The sequence below is a fragment of the Panulirus ornatus genome, chromosome 42 (genome assembly GCF_036320965.1).
Source record: "Panulirus ornatus isolate Po-2019 chromosome 42, ASM3632096v1, whole genome shotgun sequence".
Lineage (NCBI taxonomy): Eukaryota > Metazoa > Arthropoda > Malacostraca > Decapoda > Palinuridae > Panulirus > Panulirus ornatus.
The window spans coordinates 14,057,854-14,080,150 of record NC_092265.1 but is presented as its reverse complement, the minus strand read 5'-3'; the positions used below and the strand labels follow the sequence as shown (position 1 = coordinate 14,080,150).

Genomic DNA, 22,297 nt, shown 5'->3' with positions numbered 1-22,297 from the left:
GGTATACCACATCATTCCAATTCACTCTGTTCCTTGCAGGCTTCTCGCCCTCCTGTATGTTCAGGCCCCTATTGCTCAAAATCTTTTTCACTCCATCCTTCCACCTCCAATTTGGTCTCCCACTTCTTGTTCCCTCCCACCTCTAACACATATTCCCTCTTTGTCAACCTTTCCTCATTCATCTTCTGCTCTCTCAATCACACTCTTTTCATTTCCACATACCTTTCTTACCCTTTCATTATTTACTCAATCAAACCACCTCAAAACACATAATGTCCTCAAACATTTCATTTCCAACACATCCACAATCCTTACAACCCTGTCTATAGCCCATGCCTCACAACCATATAATATTGTTGGAACTGCTATTCCTTCAAACATATCTCTCTGAGATAACGTTCTCTCCATTCATGCATTCTTCATCACTCCATGAACCTTCACCCCTCCCCCACCTTGTGACTTACTTCTGCTTCCATGGTTCCATTCGCTGCTAAGTCCACTCCCCAATATCTAAAACACTCACTTCCTCCAATTTTTCTTCATTCAAACTTACATCCCAACCAACAAGTCTCTCAACCCTGCTGAATCTAATAACCATGCTCTTATTCATATATACTCTCAACTTTCTAATCATTACTATTATTATCATTATCATCATTATTGTTATTATTGTTATTATTATTATCATTATTAGTACTATCATCATCAATATCATTATCATCATTGCTACTATCACAATTATTTTTTCTTTCATTTCTGTCTTTCATACATATGTTTCAGTAAGGTAGACCCAAGAACAGATGAAGAAATGGCCTCATTCACTTACATCCACTCTCTAGCTCTCAGAAACCAGAGTCTTCTATCCACAATCAGGCACCACAGACATTTCTGTGGTCTTCTTCGCCTGCTTCGTATGTATGGAGTTCAAAACACACCATCCACATAAAAAAGAATCTAATTCTACATATAATACATGTCCCAAAATTCTCAACTTACCAAGAAGAACAGAGCATCCTCCAACGTTATCAAGCATGGCAGCAACAGGCTTAGGGCAGAACACTCGCACTCCAAGGTAACCAATAACCACCCCTCCTAGGGAACGGGAAGGCCCACTCAGATGACCAGCAGAATTGTGTAGCACACGGATTGGAGTGGCATTTTCATGAGAAGACATTCCAAGCTGGATCAGGGAAAGAAATTCAGGCAATTACCATGTCGTTTTCCATTATTTTTTTTTATTATACTTTGTCGCTGTCTCCCGCGTTTGCGAGGTAGCGCAAGGAAACAGACGAAAGAAATGGCCCAACCCACCCCCCCCCATACACATGTATATACATACGTCCACACACGCAAATATACATACCTACACAGCTTTCCATGGTTTACCCCAGACGCTTCACATGCCTTGATTCAATCCACTGACAGCACGTCAACCCCGGTATACCACATCGCTCCAATTCACTCTATTCCTTGCCCTCCTTTCACCCTCCTGCATGTTCAGGCCCCGATCACACAAAATCTTTTTCACTCCATCTTTCCACCTCCAATTTGGTCTCCCTCTTCTCCTCGTTCCCTCCACCTCCGACACATATATCCTCTTGGTCAATCTTTCCTCACTCATTCTCTCCATGTGCCCAAACCACTTCAAAACACCCTCTTCTGCTCTCTCAACCACGCTCTTTTTATTTCCACACATCTCTCTTACCCTTACGTTACTAACTCGATCAAACCACCTCACACCACACATTGTCCTCAAACATCTCATTTCCAGCACATCCATCCTCCTGCGCACAACTCTATCCATAGCCCACGCCTCGCAACCATACAACATTGTTGGAATCACTATTCCTTCAAACATACCCATTTTTGCTTTCCGAGATAATGTTCTCGACTTCCACACATTCTTCAAGGATCCCAGAATTTTCGCCCCCTCCCCCACCTTATGATCCACTTCCGCTTTCATGGTTCCATCCGCTGCCAGATCCACTCCCAGATATCTAAAACACTTCACTTCCTCCAGTTTTTCTCCATTCAAACTCACCTCCCAATTGACTTGACCCTCAACCCTACTGTACCTAATAACCTTGCTCTTATTCACATTTACTCTTAACTTTCTTCTTCCACACACTTTACCAAACTCAGTCACCAGCTTCTGCAGTTTCTCACATGAATCAGCCACCAGCGCTGTATCATCAGCGAACAACAACTGACTCACTTCCCAAGCTCTCTCATCCCCAACAGACTTCATACTTGCCCCTCTTTCCAAAACTCTTGCATTTACCTCCCTAACAACCCCATCCATAAACAAATTAAACAACCATGGAGACATCACACACCCCTGCCACAAACCTACATTCACTGAGAACCAATCACTTTCCTCTCTTCCTACATGTACACATGCCTTACATCCTCGATAAAAACTTTTCACTGCTTCTAACAACTTTCCTCCCACACCATATATTCTTAATACCTTCCACAGAGCTTACTAAAAATCTGCATGTCTTTCAGCATCAAATATGGACAGACCTATATTTGAAGCAGCATCAAAGTGTTTTTCATGTATCATTACTTTCTAAAATCAAGCATAACAGAAACAGTTGGGAGGATTTGCCTTTGAAGGTTCAGGCTGGAGTGTCTGAATGTGTGCAGCTATAACCATGATGAAAAAAGGTATAAGTGTTATGTTTGCAAAGAGAAACCTGTAAATTCTGGCAATGAATGAAGTTAAGCTGAAGGAGATGGGAGAGAATGGTTTGGAAATGTTCAAGTTACATAGAATCCAGGGTTACTGAGAAGACAAGGACAAAGATTGGCACTTCTGATGAAGGAGCTGTGGTACTATGTTAAAGAGTATAAGGAAGTGACTTAAACTGATGTGGATTAGAAAAAAAGTAGACTATGAGAGGTTGGTGATGCTTTGCATTTAAGCACCTGGTAATGAGAAAAGTGAAGCAGAAGTGAATGCTGAGAAGAGCTGAGCAAATGATTTGGCAATTTTGATGCAAGGAATCAAATATTGGGGAAAGAGGACCTGAATGCAAGAATGAGCAATGTGACAATTGAAGATATGATTGAAAAAGGTTAAAAAGAGTGTCAAACTGTCGTGAAAGATGAATGATGACTGGGAATACTTTGTGAAAAAAAATACAGGCATGTGAATGTGCAGGTGAATGGGGGTCAGTGGGCATTACTGGGTTATGTGCTACTTGACAGTTATGCAAAGACGATTGTAGGAAGTGAATGTGTTGAAAGGGGTGGCACTTAAGAGTATTTGATCATTTCTTGGTGAAGGTGAGTGTAACAGTGTGTAAGTCTGTTGTAGGTTCAAGAATAGAGGAAATGATAATTGTGTGCAAGAAGTGGTGAAAGTATATAACTTGAAAAAATGACATATGTGCAAAAATGCCTCGTGAAGAACAGAATAAAGAGACAGGAAATGAAACAAGGTTTGGGGAAGATATTCAAAGAAGCAGAATTTAAATGTGCAAGTAAAGTACGAGGCACATTGAAGGTAGGATTAACACATGAGAAACGGTAGCGAGTGCTGAAATAAGCATGTCAATTCATTAGCGAAAGGGAAAAGAGATATGAATGGACAGTGCATGGCATGCAAAGACAGAGTGCAAGAAATTTGAAGGAACACAAAAGAAACTGGAAAGGAGGTTAACACAAACATAAGAGCTGAAAAGATGGTAAATGAGAGACGGGGTGAGAGAATATCGATGAATTTCAGAGATACATACTGGAAATGTAATATAAAGCTGAGTTAACACAGTGTCCACAGAAAACATTGTCCACCCCTATATATTTTCAAAGGCGATACGTGGCTATGGTTACTGGGAGTACAAGCATATGACACTCTCAGGGTGAAATCATCATACATCTGGTCTGTGATTAAAGCTTCTAACAGCGTAAGCACCAGCAACAAGCCTCAGAGTGCTTCAGGACATCTTTAGAGATGGATATTCTTACTTTACTCTTCCTGGCTACCATCTCATTTTGGGAATTTTGCTTCTAAGCACTACATATGTTCCACCTGTGCTTCAAGATGGTTGGCACTTACCCTTTTAAGGAGAAAGTTTGAAGTCTCACCTGGAAGCAAGAAAATGTAGGTACACATAAGATTTCTAGGGACAGTGGGCACTCAGAATGCATGATCAGGCAGCTGCTTCCTGCAACCCCTCATCAGTGCATTGCCTTATTCAGATCAAAACCCTACGGACCCAGAGCATGGACCTAGAAATTTCAGGAACCTTGCTAATTTCATACCTAGACATCTTCAGTTGGTAATCAAGGCCAAAGGAGAGAGAACAAAGAAATAAATGTAAGTGTGACATCGCCTTTGAAAACAAAGAGGAAGACAAAGTTTTTTGTAGACACTATAAATAGTTACAGAACAACACTAAATCTAGCATATAAAGCCCCTTGCAAGGGGTGGCAGAGTTGGCAAGAAAGACGTGGAGGCAGAGCACATGAGGAGCCACTGTAGCAAACACCATAATGTAAACATGTAGGATATGTAGAAACAATTGAGCTAACATATATGGCTGTGACATAGCCCTAATGTATATCATCTATTCTATTTTGCTTTGTCCCTGTCTCCCGCGTTGGCGAGGTAGCGCAAGGAAACAGACAAAAGAATGGCCCAACCCACCCACATACACATGTATATACATGCACGTCCACACACGCAAATATACATATCTATACATCTCAACGTATACATATATATACACTCCCCATGTAACTTGTTCCCCTGAATTGTTAAACCTTAAGGGTCTTGCATTTACCTCTCTCAACAACCAATCTATAAACAAATTAATTTGCCAAGTAACATCACATACCACCTGCCACAGACCAGCCTTCATTAGGAGCCATTCACTGTCCTCTCTTCCTACTCATACACATGCTTTACACGCGGGAGACAGCGAAAAAAAAAAAAAAAACATAATTCATACTGTCTGCCTTTATTCATTCCCATTGCCACCTCGCCACACATGAAATAACAACCCCCTCCCCCTAAATGTGTACGAGGTGGCGCTAGGGAAAGACAACAAAGGCCACATACGTTCACACACAGTCTCTAGCTGTCATGTAATAACCCACCAAAACCACAGCTCACTTTCCACATCCAGGCCCCACACAACTTTCCAGATGTTTCACATGCCCTGGTTCGATCCATTGACAGCACGTCGACCCCGGTATACTACATCATTCCAATTAACTCTATTCCTTGCATGCCTTTCACCCTCCTGCATGTTCAGGCCCCAATCACTCAAAATCTTTTACACTCCATCTTTCCACCTCCAATTTGATCTCCCACTTCTCCTCGTTCCCTCCACCTCTGACACATATATCATCTTGGTCAATCTTTCCTCACTCATTCTCTCCATGTGACCAAACCATTTCAAAACACCCTCTTCTGCTCTCTCAACCACACTCTTTTTATTATCACACATCTCTCTTACCCTATTATTACTTACACGATCAAACCACCTCACACCACATATTGTCCTTAAACATCTAATTTCCAGCTCATCCACCCTCCTGCGCACAACTCTATCCATAGCCCACGCTATAGGGAAGATTCCAGGAAGGAAGGAGGGTAAATATCTGGGAAATGTATATGAGAAAGCAGCAGTAGGTTAAGAGGGGATTTTAAAAAAAAAGGCAAATGAAGGTTGGATTGAGAGAGTATCAGTAATCTTTACAGAGATGTTTAGAAATATGTTAACAATGTGTGAAAAACAAAAGACCAAATGAGAATTCTTGATGGGGGTAAGAGGGGAAGTGGTAACAGGTAGAGAAGAGAAAAAGAGATGGACTGACTATTTCGACGGTCTGCTGAATGTATTTGGTGATAAGGTGGCAGTTGTATGGTGTTTGGGTTGGGGTGGTATGCTATGTTGTTGACTGGCTAGTTAGGATTTTCAATTCAATGAATGTATAGATTCTGGTGAAGTGTCTGAGGACTGGCAAAATGCATGCATGTTCAGTGCCATTGTATAAACGCAAGGGTGATAAAGGTAAGCTTTAAACTACACAGTTATAAGTTTGCTGAGTATAACTGGGAAGTTATATGGGAGTGTAATGATTGAGAGAGCGAATTAGAGGGTGAAGGCATGTACAGAGCATCTGAGTGGGAAGGAATGGTGTGGTTTAAGAAGTGGTAAAGGAAGACTTTACAGAATGTGTGTGAGAAATACTTAGAGAAATGGATGGACTTGTATGTGCAATTTATGGATCTGGAGAAAGCATATGATAGGGTTGACAGAGATCTCTTGTGAAAATCCCAAAGAATATATGGTTAGGGAGTAAATCAAGTAGAAGCAGTGAGAAGTTTTTATCAAGTGTGTAAAGCATGTGTATGAGTAGGAAGAGAGGACAGTGAATGGCTCCTAATGAAGGCTGGTCTGTGGCAGGTGGTATGTGATGTTACTTGGCAAATTAATTTGTTTATGGATTGGTTGTTGAGAGAGGTAAATGCAAGACCCTTAAGGTTTAGCAATTCAGGGGAACAAGTTACATGGGGAGTGAGTTTGAATGGAAAGAAATTGAAGCAGTGAACTGTTTTAGATATCTGAGAATAGATGCGATGGTAAATGGAACCAGGAAGGCAGAAGTGTGTCACGGTGGGTGAGGGGATGAAGTTTCTGGGAGCATTCAAGAAAGTGCAGAATGAGAGGTTGTTGTCTGGGAGGGCAAAAATGGGTATGTTTGAAGGTATAATAGTTCCAACACTGTTATAGGGAGGTGAGGCATGAGCTATTGATGAGGACATGCAGAGAAGGGTGAATGTGTTGGAAATTAAATGCTTAAGGACAAGTAATGTGAGGTTACTGATTAAGTAATAAAAGGGCAAGAGAGAGGTGTGGTAATAAAAAGAAAGTGGTTGAGAGAGCTGAAAAGGGCATGCTAAAATAGTTTGGGCATATGGAAAAAATGAGTGATGAGAAGTTAACAAAGAGGATATATGTCAGAAGTGGAGAGGACAAGGAGAATGGGAAGACCAAACTGAAGATGGGAGGATGGAGTGAAAAAGACTTCGAGTGATTGAGGCCTGAACATGCAGAGGGGTGAAAAGCATGCACTGGACGAGTGAATTAGAACAATGTGGTATACAGGGGTCGACAAGCTGGCAATGGACTGAACTAGGGCACATGATGCAACCAGGAAAAACCATGGACAGGTCAGAGGAGCCTGGTTGTGGATAGGGAGCTGTGGTTTTATTGAATTACATGACAGCCAGTGAATGGATGTGAGTGAATGCAGCCCATCTTTGTCTGTTCCAGGAATTATCTCACAAACTCAGGAATCAGCAGGTCAAGCATGAAAAAAAAATTCTAGTGTTTTGCTTGTTTTTTCAACCTCTATATATCCCCTCCTTTACTTTCTCTCTAACAAATCAATAATCTCTCTTTCTTCTCTTCCTCCACGACCATCCACTTCATTTCTGTATTTGTTTACCAAAGTCCCAGGCCCTGTAAGCCATTACTGGTCAGTTCCTACCCTAGCCTGTGACCCATAGGATATGTGTGTGTGTGTGTGTAAGTGCTAATTCTGAGCTCTTCTCTGTATATTACTTCTGCACATATGCTTATTTGAAAAACAATAAATTCATCAAACCTGTTTCCTGATGGCTTCATGTTTATGAATACTGAAAAATAATATGTAGATACCAATGTCTTGTCAGTCTCCGTGGGTACTCCAGTTTATGGCTCATCTATGGTCGAGTGTTGCCAACAGATTTACTTAACTCAATTTGTTCATTGTTTCTCTAAGCCAACTGTACTATTTCATACAACTTATCTTAAAAGATGCAATATCACTTCACACTTTTCCAAGTTCTTTCTCGGTGACAAAGCATGCCATTTGAAACATTCCCTTGGTTAACCAGCCCTAGCATTCAGGTGTATAGAAAACTTTGTTTTCCTTTGTATCTTCCCAATCACTTGATATTTCAGAGATTCAACAACAATATATGTCAAAGAGTAGCAAGACCATGGCAGTAAACCATACATAAGCTTCAAATGTCCCTAGTATTAAACATTTCTTTGCAGAGCCCACTTCCATGTGTCCCACCTGCACACACACACACATCTACAGCTTCTTTTCAGACTCTTGCGTGAAAACCTGCCATGCAAGGACTGACTGCTATGATACCTCCTCCTCCCCCTGAATAGCTAAGCTTTGGAATTCTATTTCTTCTTTCACCTTTCCCTCCTAAAAGTTTACTTTCCTTAAGAGACAGGTCTTAAAACATCTGCAGAGCTTTGATTAATTTCCACATTATTCTCTCTATTTTTCCCTTTAACCAAAGTGGCCTTTCCTAGTACATGTTTTTGCACATGCTGTCAGTCACTACAGGAAAAGAAAAGCACAATAAAAGTGTATGGGTAGTCATCAAGCCCTACCTTACCTCTGCACTTTGACATCCAAGGTCTGGGTAAGTTGCTGTATGGTCATAATTCCTGTGAACATACATATGATGGCCTAACATATTTTATGGTAGATGGAGTTGTAAATCCCTATAGATGGACCTCAAATTTGGGGGGAACAGGGAATTAACCAAATAATTGCTCTCTCAGGTGCTCATTGGTGGGATATCTAGCTATATACCCTCTTCCTTTCCTATCCTAAATCCAACTCCTTTCCACTTATTTGGAAATGAGTAATCCTCTTATTAGATAAATCATGATTCTCTAGTATACTTTGCCAACTATATCAAGAAGACTAATACCTCAGAAGATTTTACAGTCAATTTTACTCACCTTATCTTTAAGCAGTGGAATGATTACTGCCTTCATCCACTTATCAGACTTATTGTCACTTTTCTATACTTCCACTTTAACCAACATTGCTGAACAATACCACTTCTACCAACCTGTTTTGCTATTGCCTTGTTGTCCACTTTAGAGTACATCTTCCTTATCTTATTCAAAGTCAGGTGAGATATTGCTGTAGCATTCAAACCAAATATAACTTTTTCTTCTGGGACAACTGCTACTGACAGTGAACTCTGACTATCTACACCTGAAAAACAAAATCTCATTAAGCATTGTAAGTGATCATGTCTTCCTATGGCCCAAAATGTTTATATGCCACTCACTAGCTTGGTGATCATAACGGGGATTTCCTTTGAACAAAACTTTTTCCTGACAAATGCACTTTCTTCAGGTGTTTTTCCTTAGTTATCTCTGAGAACATAAGAAAGACAATACTATTCATATATCTTCTGTGTGTCATAAAAAGAGACTAACAGGTGAGAGCAATTGGCTAGAAAGTCCACCTCCCTTGTATTACCTATCTTAAGAAGCCAAACAAGGATCCCTCCTTGTAAGCTCAGGCTAAGGTGTCTAAATGCACTATTTTAAACAGGATAAATATACAGTGATTGGGGCCTGAACATGCATGAGGGTGAAAGGTGTGCAAAGGACAGAGTGAACTGGAATGATGCGGTGTACAGCAGTCAATGAGCTATCAATGGACTGAACCTAGACACATGAAGCAACCACAGAAAACCATTTTATGATTCATTTTATAAGGAATGAGATATGGAATCGTACCAAAGCATGCAAGGAAGCAAGTTTATGGGAGTTAAATAAAAGTATGATAAAAGGGAGGGGGGGGGGAGGTCACTGTCAGTGCTTATAAACTTTATCCCTCCATCCTTCCACCTCCAATTTGGTCTTCCCCATCTCCTTTTCTCCTCCACTTTTGACACATTTATCCTTTGTTAAGTCCTCCTCACTCAATCTCTCCATACGTTCAAACCATATTTGCACACCCTTTTCAGCTCTCTTAATGTATATTCTTATTACCATAACAATATCTCACCTAATCTAAGTATCTAACTGTATTTCTGATGCCCATTCCCTCTGGTAATCCCCATCAAGTAAGTGGCCATTGCAAAAGTCTCCACTTATCCCTGTTCTTATGTCCCTCCCTCACATACAACATTTCATGCATTCTTTCCCTATTCCTCTCCCTTCTAGTACTCTTACATTCTATTTCCGCACATCAAAGGTGGTCGTCCTGTCATGTCAACCCATTTAGTCTTACTATCATACACTTTCCTTGTAAACTCCCAATCTTACATTCTTTCCACATGCCCACACCATCTCAAAGTATTATGTTACACCACTCCACAATTCATTCCCTTTGCATTCCCTACCATACCAAATTTCACATAGATCCCCCTTATTTCTTTTTTCATTCCATACAGACATACCACATGCTCTATGCAAATAGCTCATTTCCACCTTGGATTTTTGACCTCTTTGACTCATTCCATGTCCATGTTTTTGTTGCATAGGTCAGGGTCAGGAGGGATATGCAGTCCCTTAATCCATTCTTTCTTTCATACTTACACCTCTACCTTTCATCATTCTACTAAGGTACCTTATGACATCTCAACCCTGTACTGCTCTCGCCCTTTTCTCTCCTTACATATCACCAAAATTACCTAAGACAGCTTCCAAATACGTAAATTCTCTCACCTTTTCAAGTCATTCTCCCCTAACAGTATACTGTACTTTCTACCCTCAATGTATAGGGCTTTGCAAAATCTATACTTTCACTATTTTCTTTCAAATGCCAATGCTTTAATTTACTCACATTTACCTTCAATTGCCTATGTTTACAAGCACCATACACTTACAACCTTCTGCAATTTTTCTTTAATTTTAGCAAATAATACAGTATAATCCACAAACAGTTTGTTACTAATGAACAAACCTCACCATCATGCTCTATCTCTGCATCCCTTTTCCCTAGTTTCACTTTCACAACTCATCATTCCTAGCGCAACCCCACCCCACAGGAAACAGCATCACTACCCCCTGCTTCAGCGAGGGAGCAACAGGAAAACAGACAAAAAAGGCCACATTTGTTCACACTCAGTCTCTAGCTGTCTTATGTAATGCACCGAAACCACAGCTCCCTATCCACATCCAGGCCCCACAGACCTTTCTATGGTTTACACCATACATTTCACATGCCCTGGTTCAGTCCACTGACAGCACATCAACCCTGGTATACCACATCGTTCCAATTCACTCTATTCCTTGATCACCTCTCACCCTCCTGTATGTTCAGGCCTAGATTGCTCAAAATCTTTTTCACTCCATCCTTCCACCTCCAGTTTGGTCTCCCACTTCTCCTTGTTCTCTCCATCTCTGACTAATATATCCTCTTTGTCAATCTTTCCTCACTCATTCTCTCCATATTTCCAAACCATTTCGACACATCCTCTTCTGCTCTCTCAACTGTATTCTTTTTACTTCCACACATCTCTCTTACCCTTTCATTACTTACTTGATCAAACCACCTCACACCATATATTGTCCTCAAACATCTCATTTCCAACACATCCACCTTCCTCTGTACAATCTATAGCTCATGCCTCATAACCATATAATATTGTTGAAACTGCTATTCCTTCAAACATACCCATTTTTACTCTCCAAAATAATGTTCTCTCCTTCCACACATTCTTCATTGCTCCCAGAACCTTAACCCCCTCCTAAACCCTGTGACACTTCCACTTCCATGGTTCCATTTGCTGCTAAGTCCATTCCTGGATATCTAAAACACTTTACTTCCTCCAACTTTTCTTCATTTAAACTTACATCTCAATGTACTTGTCCCTCAACTCTACTGAACCTATTAACCATGCTCTTATTTACATTTACTCTCAACTTTCTCCTTTTACTTTCCCAAACTCAGTTACTAACTTCTGCAGTTTCTCACTTGAATCAGCCACCAAAAATAAATCATCAAAGAACAACAACTGACTCACTTACCAGGCCCTCTCATCCCCAACAGACTGCATACCTGCCCCTCTCTCCAATACTCTTGCATTTACCTCCCTAATCACCCCATCCATGAACAAATTAAACAACCATGAGGACATCACACATCCCTGCCACAGACCAACCTTCATTGGGAACCACTCACACTCCTCTCTTCCTACTCATACATATGCCTTGCATCCTTGGTAAAAACTTTTCACAGCTTCTAGCAGCTTACCTCCCACACCATATACTCTGAAGACCTTCCACAAAGCATCACTATCAACCCTATCATATTCCTTCTCCAGATCCATAAATGCTACAGACAAATACATCTGTTTCTCTAGGTATTTCTCACACACTTTCTTCAAAGCCAACACCTAATCCTCACGTCCTCTACCACTTCTGAAACCCCAATGCTCCTCCTCAAAATGATGCTCTGTACATGTCTTTACCCTCTCAATCAATACCCTCCCATACAATTTCCCAGGAATACTCAAGAAACTTATGCCTCTGTAGTCTGAACACTCACCTTTATCCCCTCTGCCTTTGTACAATGGTACTATGCATGCATTCCGCCAATCCTTAGGCACTTCACCATAATCCATACATACACTGAATACCCTTAACCAGTCAATGACACAGTTACCCCCCCTCTCTTAATAAATTCTACAGCAATACCATTCAAACCAGCCATCTTGCCAGCTTTCATCTTCCATAAAGCTTTCACTTCTTCCCTTCTCTGAATCAAACGATTCACCCCATCCCTCTCACTTCGCACACCACCCCGACCAAAACAGCCTACATCTGCCACTCTATCATCAAACACGTTCAACAAACCTTCAAAATACTCACTCCACCTCCTTCTCACTTCTTCGCTACCTCTTATCACTTCCCCCCTTGCCCCCTTCACCAATGTTCCCATTTGTTCTCTTGTCTTACACACGTTATTCACCTCCTTCAAAACATCTTTTTATTCTCCCTAAAGTTTAATGATACTCTCTCACCCAAACTCTCATTTGCCCTCTTTTTCAACCCTTGCACCTTTCTCTTGACCTCCTGCCACTTTCTTTTATATATCTCCCAGATTATTGGCACTACTTCCCTGTACGTATCATCCAAATGCATCTCTTTTCTCTTCAACTAACAACTTTATTTCTTCATCCTACCACTCACTACCCTCTCTAATCTGCCCATCTCCCACCTTTCTCATGCCACATGCATCTCTTGCACATGCCATCACTGTTTCCCTAAATACATCCCATTCCTCACCCACTCCCCTCATATCACTTGCTCTAACCTTTTGCCATTCTACACTCAATCTCTCCTGGTAGTTCCTCACAAAAGTCTCCTTTCCAAGCTCACTTACTCTCACCACTCTCTTTTCCCAACATTCTTTTTTTGAAAACCTCTACAAATCTTCACCTTCAACTCCACAAGATTGTTATCACACATCCCTAGGAAACCAGATTCCCCTCTCAGCACATTAACATCGAATAGTCTCCCTTTTACACAACTATCAATTAACACATAATCCAATAATGCCCTTTGACCATCTCTCTTACTCATATACTTATACTTATGAATATCCCTCTTTTTAAACTAAGTATTCCCAATCACCAGTCTTTTTTCAGCACATAAATCCACAAGCTCTTCACCATTTCCATTCACAGCACTGAATGCCCCACATGCACAAATTATACCCTCATCTGCCACATTACTCACCTTTGCATTTAAACCGCCCATCACTAATACCCGGTCTCATGCATCAATGCTGCTGACAAACTCACTCAGCTGGAAATGGATGAAGGCACACTTTCCTTACCTGTCACATTTACATTTCCACTCTTACATCCACCTCTTTCCACTTTAATGTCGTTCCATTGCAATTTCTTATTTTCCATTAAACTTTTAATTCAATTTTCTTCCAAAATTTTCATCTATTCTTTTATTGCTTTACTGTATAAGCCTCTTAATATTCTGCTTACACACCTTATATTCTTCTCTCCTCTTTTGCTGAACTTCCACTAGTACATTCCTTTCAAGGAATCTACCATACGCCTTTTTCTTCTCTTTCAAAGTATATCAAATTTCATATTTCCATCATGCATTTCCCCTTTCCTTCTATCTCACAATCTTCTTTCCATTAACTAATTCTACAACCTTTACCAATCTTTCTTAAACACTTTAAACACCTCATTCACACATAATTGTATCCCTACATTAACTGCACTTTCTTATAAACCTTCAGTCACCCTTCTTTCACACTCCTTGCATTTTTTCTGTTTCATCTTCTCCCTTGCCAACACTTTTACCTCACCATTCTTCCTTCTGCCATACTATCACTTCTACTTCATCCTCACCAACATAAGAACTCCAAAATGGTCAGGATATTTAAAGAATCCTTTCACAACTCTAGCATTCAGCACAACCCTTCTCAGCCTTTCATTCATTACCAAATTGACAATCAAACCCTTTTGTTCTTCTCCTCCCTCACTTTTCATCAATGTATAGTTGTGAATTGTGCTGAAAAAAGGTGCTTGCAAGGAAAAAACCCTTTCAGTGCAGACATCCAGAGACAACCTCCATTCTAGTTTACTCCAGGCACTACCCATTTATCATCTTGCTAATTTCATCACATTACACATTTGCATTAATATCACCCATTACAACCCCTTTTCTCACCTTCTCAAACCAAGTTATACACTCAAATTTCTCCAGAAATTCTTCGCTTCATCCTTACTTTGTACTGTCTTCATATGCACACGTGCATTTACACTCATACTTCACAATGCTTCACAATTCATACTTCACAATGCCAATCTTTCCTTTCACTTTCACCCATACTATCCTTAATCCAACCCATCCATGCTCTGTATCACCCTCCCATACTCTGTTATAGCACAACTGCACATCCTTCTTTCCCTCTTCCATGATAATTTTCATTACTTCCTTATCACACCACATACTGTCCTCATTATATCTAATTTCCAACACATACGTCCTCCTCCATATGTTCTCATATATAGCCCTTGTCTCATATCAACACATCAATATGATGACTATAACTTCAAACATACCCATTTTTGCCCTCCATAGTAGCAACCTCTCTTCTATACACCCCTCAGTGCTACCAGAACCTTTCCCACCACACCCACCCTCTGCTTCCATTGCACCATGGTACCATTTGCTGCTAAGTCCACTCCCAGGTATCTACAACACCCCACTAACTCAATTTTACTCCATTCAGACTCACATCTCAGCTAACCAGTAATGCTTTAATAACATTAATATAGGTTTAATCAAAAAAGGTATAAGCTTTTTAGCTCAATCACTGACATCATTAGTGTCAAGCTGTACTCTAACAGTTCTGATGACTACTGGAATATCTTCTTACATTTTATTGGCACAAAAGCTAGGTCCCAATCAGTGTTACAAGCACTTTCTTTACATGGAATTGAATTATCAGATATTCTTGCTGTGTCTTTTCACAACTTTTGGAAACTAAAGGATAACATTGGCTTTTCTGTAACATTCACCAAAACCTTACTGAAAAACTTGTTAACAATATATCAATGTAATAAACCCCTATTGTACTGAAATATAATCAAGTAAATCACAAAAATATCTATCAATGATGGAAGCCAAGCTTAGGCATTCTAGAGATATAAGAAAATATCTTGCAGAACTATGATCTTAATGACTAAAACATAATAATGAAAGCACCTATGTCTTAATGAAACATAATCTGATTACCTAAAGAATGACAACAGCAAGTGTCAAAAATTGTAGTATACATCACAAATCAAGTATTCATTCACTAACATACCAGGAATCTGTGCTGCTTGTAAGCAACCTGTGTAATGTGGCCCAAGCTGGTATAGTTGATTCACCATCTGGGGTTGTAACACATCTTCCACCAAGTGGCAACAACCCTGCTTCCATACAAGTTTGGAATGTCTTCTGTATGATGGAGGTGTTCCAATATAGGCATATACAGATGAAGCAATGGTGAGGTTTGCAGCCCCACCACCAGGGTTTTGCAATATGTAATGAAGTTTTTTTTGAGTAACAAGTTGGCCATCAATATAGATACTGAGAGAGGAGTTTTTGAGCACTGAACGACTTAATGAGATAGTCAAGTGATGCCACTGTCCCTCAGTCAACAGGTCTGGACACCAAACACGACATCCGAAGTCACCAACTACTTCAGGCTCCCATTCTGTTACAGCTAAAATAAAAGAAAAATATAGTTAATATTTTTAAGACTAGAATCTCCAATCAGCAGTCACAGTTTCTCATAAAAGAAAATATACTTATCAAATGAATACCTATTATATGATTAAAATTTCTAGTTAGAATAGTCACATTTTTACAAAGTGAAATATATAGTGATCAAATATAGAGTTACAGTAAACTCCAATTCTGACAGACTCAAGTGTATTGGAATTTGGCTTCTAAAGTTTGGGATCTAAAAGGAATTTTCATAAAAGAATTTTCATAAAAGACCTTTACACTGCAAGTTTAGTCCAGTAAGTCAAGGACCCATCGGACCAAGTTTGGAATGTAGCGTAACATCAGATTAGTTCCTAACCTCAGTCCAGAATGCTGGACATCAGAATATGTGACAGCCAGTTACGCATCACTTCAGTGTGTTTCTTCTTTAATTCACTAACACACAATTCTGTCTGCACACATACACATAGTTTTACAGTGATCCACAATAACCAAATGGTGCAATATCATATTTCATACCTTTTACAATTACAAAGATATCTAAAGTAGAATCTTAGGATGAAAAAGACATAAGTTACTCACTACCCACCAGTCTGAGGAAAGTACCCACTTGGTCAACAAATAAATAAACTCACTGCCTGTATTCTCATGCGTATACATATTGTACAAAGGCTTGTCTTTTTTAATTAACTCATGGATGATATGAGTGCTGTCAGTGTTGCATGTATTAAGAGACTCAAGAAACATCTCAGCTTCAATGAAAAACCAAAAATGATTGAGTATTATGAATGTGAGAGTAGTGTTAAAGATATATGGGAAGGATGGTGGATGGAGCAAAAGCCTTCTATATAAGAACAAATGCACATGTATGAATGGGTGGAGATTTGAGTGACAATATTGGTAAATATGTGGGTGTCAGACTGGGCTGTATGATGTAACTATGGCTTTTTTACATATTCATGAATGGCATGAAAAAAGGGATGAAAGCAAAACTAGGGAAAGGCATGCAAAGATGAAGCGTGATGGTGAAGTAGGGGACTAGTGACAAAATCTATTAGTGAATGACACTGTGTTGTTTGCGAAGGGATGAAGAGTTGCAGAGGATTGTAAATGTGTTTTATCATGTGTATAAGTACAGGAGATTGAAAGTAAAAGCAAGTAAAAGTAAAGCAGTGGTATTTGAAAGAATATAGACTGAAAGTACAGATTTTGCAAAGCCCTAGAGAGTGAAAGAAAGAGTACTAAACTGTGTTATAAATATGGGGAAAGAAAGACTGGAAAAGGTGAAAGAAATTAAGTGTTTGGAGCTATCTTGCATGAGTTTGGTGATATGAAAGAGGAGATAAGGGAGAGAGTAGTAAAGGGTAGGGGAGTAATTGGGAGCCTTAACAGAATAATAAAGGGTACAGATATAAGTATGGAAGTGAAGAAAGGATTAAGGAACAGCAGAGTCCTCTTAACCCTAACCTATGCAGCCAAAACATGGACATGGAATGAGACACAAAGGTCAAGAATCTGGTCTGCAGAAATAAGCTATCTACAAGGAGCATGTGGTACAGCTAGAAGGAAGGAAGAAAGGAATGAAGGGGGTTTATGAGAGATTCAGCAAGGTAGGGAATGCAAAGGGATTGAATTGTGGAGTGGCAGAGTGGGTGACACGTAATACTTTGAGGTGAATTGGACACATTGAAAGAATGTAAGATGGGGAGTTAACAAAAAAAAGTGTATGAAAATACAATTATAGGTGTTGGTTTGAGAGGAAGACCATCTATGACATGGGTAGGAGTAATGGAGGGAGAGAAATGGTGGAAGAAAGCATGGAATAGTGTATGCAAGGGAAGCATGTAAGGACTGGGATAAGCGGAGACTCTTTTGCCAAGGCCATCCTTTTGATGGAAGTTCCCAGAGGGAACAGGCATCGGAGGTGTAGACAAATAGTCTCATGGAAGCCCTATTTCAAGCCAAGTGATTCAGGTGACCCCAAGCAATTCAGAGTAGTCTTTTTTACTCCCTGAACACCTCCAGACTTAAAAGAATAAGACAAGTTTCCATCACACTTGCCAATATCTCATCCATTAATATTCCTCAGTAAATTCTGGATGTTATGGAATTTGGTTTCCAACTAACCAAATCCTCTCCCTAATTAGTCTGTCAGAATGGGAATTTACTGTGGGGTAAGATTAAAAATTTCCAATCAGCACAGTTACATTTTCATATGGATTACGAAATATTTAGCAAACAGTTCACATCCTTGATCAGGCCAACAATAGAATATGCTTCTCAGGTTTGGTCACAACACCTAAGATGCACAAAGAACTAACATAGAAGGTCTAAAAGGGGCAAGAAGAATGGTACCACAATTAAGAGAGCTAAGGTACAGGGAATGGTATGGCAAGAAGCTTTAAATCTGGCCACTTTGGAAGAGATAAGGGTGACTCACTCACAATCTTTTAAATCTTTAAAACAGACTGACAATGTTGTGCCTTTACAAAGCCACTCTGGTCTCCATGAGCAGGACTTAGACCTGGAAACTGTGAGTAAGAGGAATGCTGAATGCTCAACCACCACTGCTTTATGATTCCCATAAAATTAGGCATATGGAATGCAGTTTAGTATCAATGATTAGGTGTTATGTCCAACGGTGAATGGTAAATAATTTCTAAAACAAACAAAAACTTAGCATGTACTGAAATTTTACTTCTTTGGACAATCTGAGAACCCCTCTGCATCTTGGAAACAATGCACTAGAGTTGCCCTCTACCAGTGTCCTGTCAAATGTGGGGCACTAAAGGACAAGAAGTGGTACTGGAGTATGCCAGTTATGCCAGGAAGTAAAAGGGATGAGTGATTGAAGGTGATGGCTTTGAATGTTGATGGAATAACTGGGGAGAGTAAAAGTAGAGAGGTTGTGAAGAATGTCAAAAGTTATAGCACGGATGTGCTGCAGATTAAAGAAGCCCATATCCTTAGGCAGGGTGTATGGTGGTGAAAATGCAAGTGATGAATGCAGGTTATGGGAAGTCCTGCAAGGGAGAGTAGTATGTACAGGAATGAATAAAAATCATCAGGGAAGACGGAAAGAAGGATGTGCAATTGTGCTGTCACCAAGAGTCTGAAAGCATGGATGGAACAGTGTTGGTGAAAGGAAAGACTGGAATTATGAAGTATGCATGGGTGTGTATATATGCACCAGTGAATATGAAGAATGTAAAAGGTAGAGATGAAGTGTTTCTGGAGAAATTCTAATGAGTGTATATATAAATGGGCTAGAAAAGAAAAAGTTGGTTGTAATGAATGATACGAATGCAAAGGTGATATGTTGTGAAATTGGCAAGATAGATGGGAAATGGGAACTGCCTGGAGTATGTGATAATGGAAGCTATCATGTGGATGTCTATGTAAAATCTTCTTTTTAGTAAAAGATGATCCACTGATACCTCCCATGTTAGCAAGTTAGCCCAGGAATAGGTGAAGAAAGGCCACATCTACTGATATCCATTCTTTAGCTATCATCTGTATGTGCATAGACCTAGCTCCCTATCTGCATCCAGGGCCCACAGACTTTTCCATTGTTTATCAAGGATGCTTCACATGCCCTGCTACAGTCCAATGACAGCACATTAACCCCTATATAACACACCATTCCAATTACTATATTCTGTGCATGCCTTTCACCTTCCTGCATGTTCAGGACACAGTTGCTCAAAATCTTTTCCACTCTATCCTTCCATCTCCAATTTGGTCTCCCCATTCTCCTTGTTCCCTCCAATTCTGATTCATATATCCTCTTTGCCAACTTTTCCTACTTATTCTCTCACTCACCCTCTTCTACTCTCACAACCACACTCTTTTTACTACCATACTTCTCTCTTACCCTTTAATTACTTACTCGATCAAACCACCTCATTCCACATGATGTCCTCAAACATTTCATTTCCAACAAATCCACCCTCCTCTGCACAGCCTTATCTAAAGCTCATGGCTTGCATCCATATAATATTGTTGGGACTACTTTTCCTTCAAAAAACCCATTTTTGCCCTCACAGATAATATTTTCTCTTTCAACACATTTTTCAGCACTTCCAGAAACTTTGCCTCCCTTCCCATCCTATGACTCACTTCTGCTTCCCTGGGTCCATTTGCTATGTCCACTTCCAGGATCTAAAACACTTTACTTCCTACAATTTTTCTCCATTCAAAGTCACACCCTAACTAACTTGTCCCTATGCTCTGCTAAACCTAATAACCTTGCCTTTATTCACAATTACTCTCACCTTCCTCCTTTTACAAACTCTTCCAAACTCAGTCACCAATTTCTGCAGTTTCTCACTCAAATCTGCCAACAGTGCTGTATCATCAGCAAACAACAACTGACTCACTTCCTAGGCTCTCTCATCCCCCACAGACTGCATACTCGCCCTTCTCTTCAAGACATGCATAAGAATGACCATGGAAAAGTATCTAACAAATTATATGAAGCTGTATGCAGCTTTTATGGATCTGGAGAAAGCATATGACAGAGTCAAGAGGAATGTTTTATGGGATACATTAAGGATATGTGGGGTAGGGGCACAATCTTAGGATGGTGTGAAATCCATGTACAGAGGAGCAAATGCATATGTAAGAGTGGATAGAGAGTTGAGTGAAAGTATCAGTATACATGTAGGTGTGAGGTAAGACTGTGTGATGTTAACATGGCTTTTTAACATATAAGTGGATGGAGTGATAAGAGATATAAAAGTAAGACTAAGGAAAGGAGGGCAGAGATGGAGTGTGGTGGTGCAGTACAATGATTAGTGACAAACCAGTTTGCAGATGACACTGTGCTGTCTACCAAGGGTGAAGAGGAGTTGAATAGAAGGTTGTAAATGAGTTTTATGATGTGTGTAAGCATGTGTGTAAGAATAGGCAACTGAAAGTAAAATCAGGTAAAAGTAAAGTAATGGTGATTGAAAGGAACCAACCAAAGTAAAAGTATAGATTTCACAAAGCCCTACAGAGCGAGAGAAGAAAGTTTACTAAACTGTATTAGAGAGAGAGAGAGAGAGAGAGAGAGAGAGAGAGAGAGAGAGAGAGAGAGAGAGAGAGAGAGAGAGAGAGAGAGAGAGAGAGAGAGAGAGAGAGAGAGAGAGAGAGAGAGAGAGAGAGAGAGAGAGAGAGAGGAGAGAGAGAGAGAGAGAGAGAGAGAGAGAGAGAGAGAGAGAGAGAGAGAGAGAGAGAGAGAGAGAGAGAGAGATCCTGGAATAGGTGACAATTTAAATATTTGGGAATTATCTTTGGTAAGTCTGGTGATATGGATGAAGGGAATGGGCATCAGAGATATAGGTTGATAGATGAATGGAAGAGAATGCCTGAAAACAAGGTTGATGCAGACAACACACACATATTTAAAAGGTTGTATGATGGAGATAACAATTAAGAGAGTGGGCCCTATAAGTGTACAATTCCCTTCCTAAAAAGTACAAACAAGTAATTGAAATAAGTACTTCAATTATAAAAAATGTACCGACCATGACTTACCTTGCCCAGGTTGTGGAAAATTGGTCTCATGAGTAGACACTATAAGTGCTTTGTCTCTTGCAGAGATGACAATAGACAGACAAACGAGGTGGTGATCACGTCCAGGAACATGCCGAACAAGTGTTAACACACGTACACAGTGAGGGTCTGTCCTGGGATCACTATATTTTTCAACACATACCCAAGTACTATATGTCAACCCAGTCTGAGGCGGAAAAATTCTATCTCCTGCAAAATATGTACACCTCATGAAAATGAAAAACTTAAATGTAATTAAAAATAGTTTATATTTCAAGAAAAAATTAAGAACACTAAAACAATATTTGAAAAAACCTTAATTCTACTCATACAGGTAATAAATGTGTATCAAGCTTATGACAAGTAAAAGGAACACTACCATGTGCTGATTCAAGCATCAAAGAGCACAACCCTCCTTTCATTGCTCATTGGGTATGATGATTTTCGTGCAATAACTTCCAATTAATAAAAAGATGCCATGATTAATAAAATGATCCTTTACAATTCTGACATCATTTCCCATTCCTGGTGCACTGCTTTAAACTCCTTGAGGATAAAAGTCCCAACACATGGTTCAAAGCAATATAGCAGTAAAGTCCATAGCTTCTTTCATTTATCATCTTCAGTGATAGAAATAATCATATTAAAGATATAACACATTCTGTATGTAAAATTGTTATTGAGCTGCAGTACATTCAACATTAACATCTTGTCTAGAATAATAACAACAA

General features: G+C 39.8%; 1 protein-coding gene across 4 annotated transcripts in view; it reads right to left on the bottom strand.

Moving 5' to 3' along the window:
• Positions 1–22,297, bottom strand: part of bchs (WD repeat and FYVE domain containing 3 bchs) — a 404,120-nt gene that overhangs the window by 254,580 nt on the left and 127,243 nt on the right. For all 4 annotated transcript variants that reach the window (XM_071686608.1, XM_071686607.1, XM_071686603.1 and 1 more), the window contains 4 exons: positions 21,549–21,776; positions 15,622–16,023; positions 8,885–9,033; positions 997–1,180 (listed from right to left, as the gene is read on the bottom strand). In XM_071686608.1, coding sequence (XP_071542709.1) covers positions 997–1,180; positions 8,885–9,033; positions 15,622–16,023; positions 21,549–21,776 — 963 coding nt within the window. The remainder of the gene's footprint in view (positions 1–996; positions 1,181–8,884; positions 9,034–15,621; positions 16,024–21,548; positions 21,777–22,297) is intronic.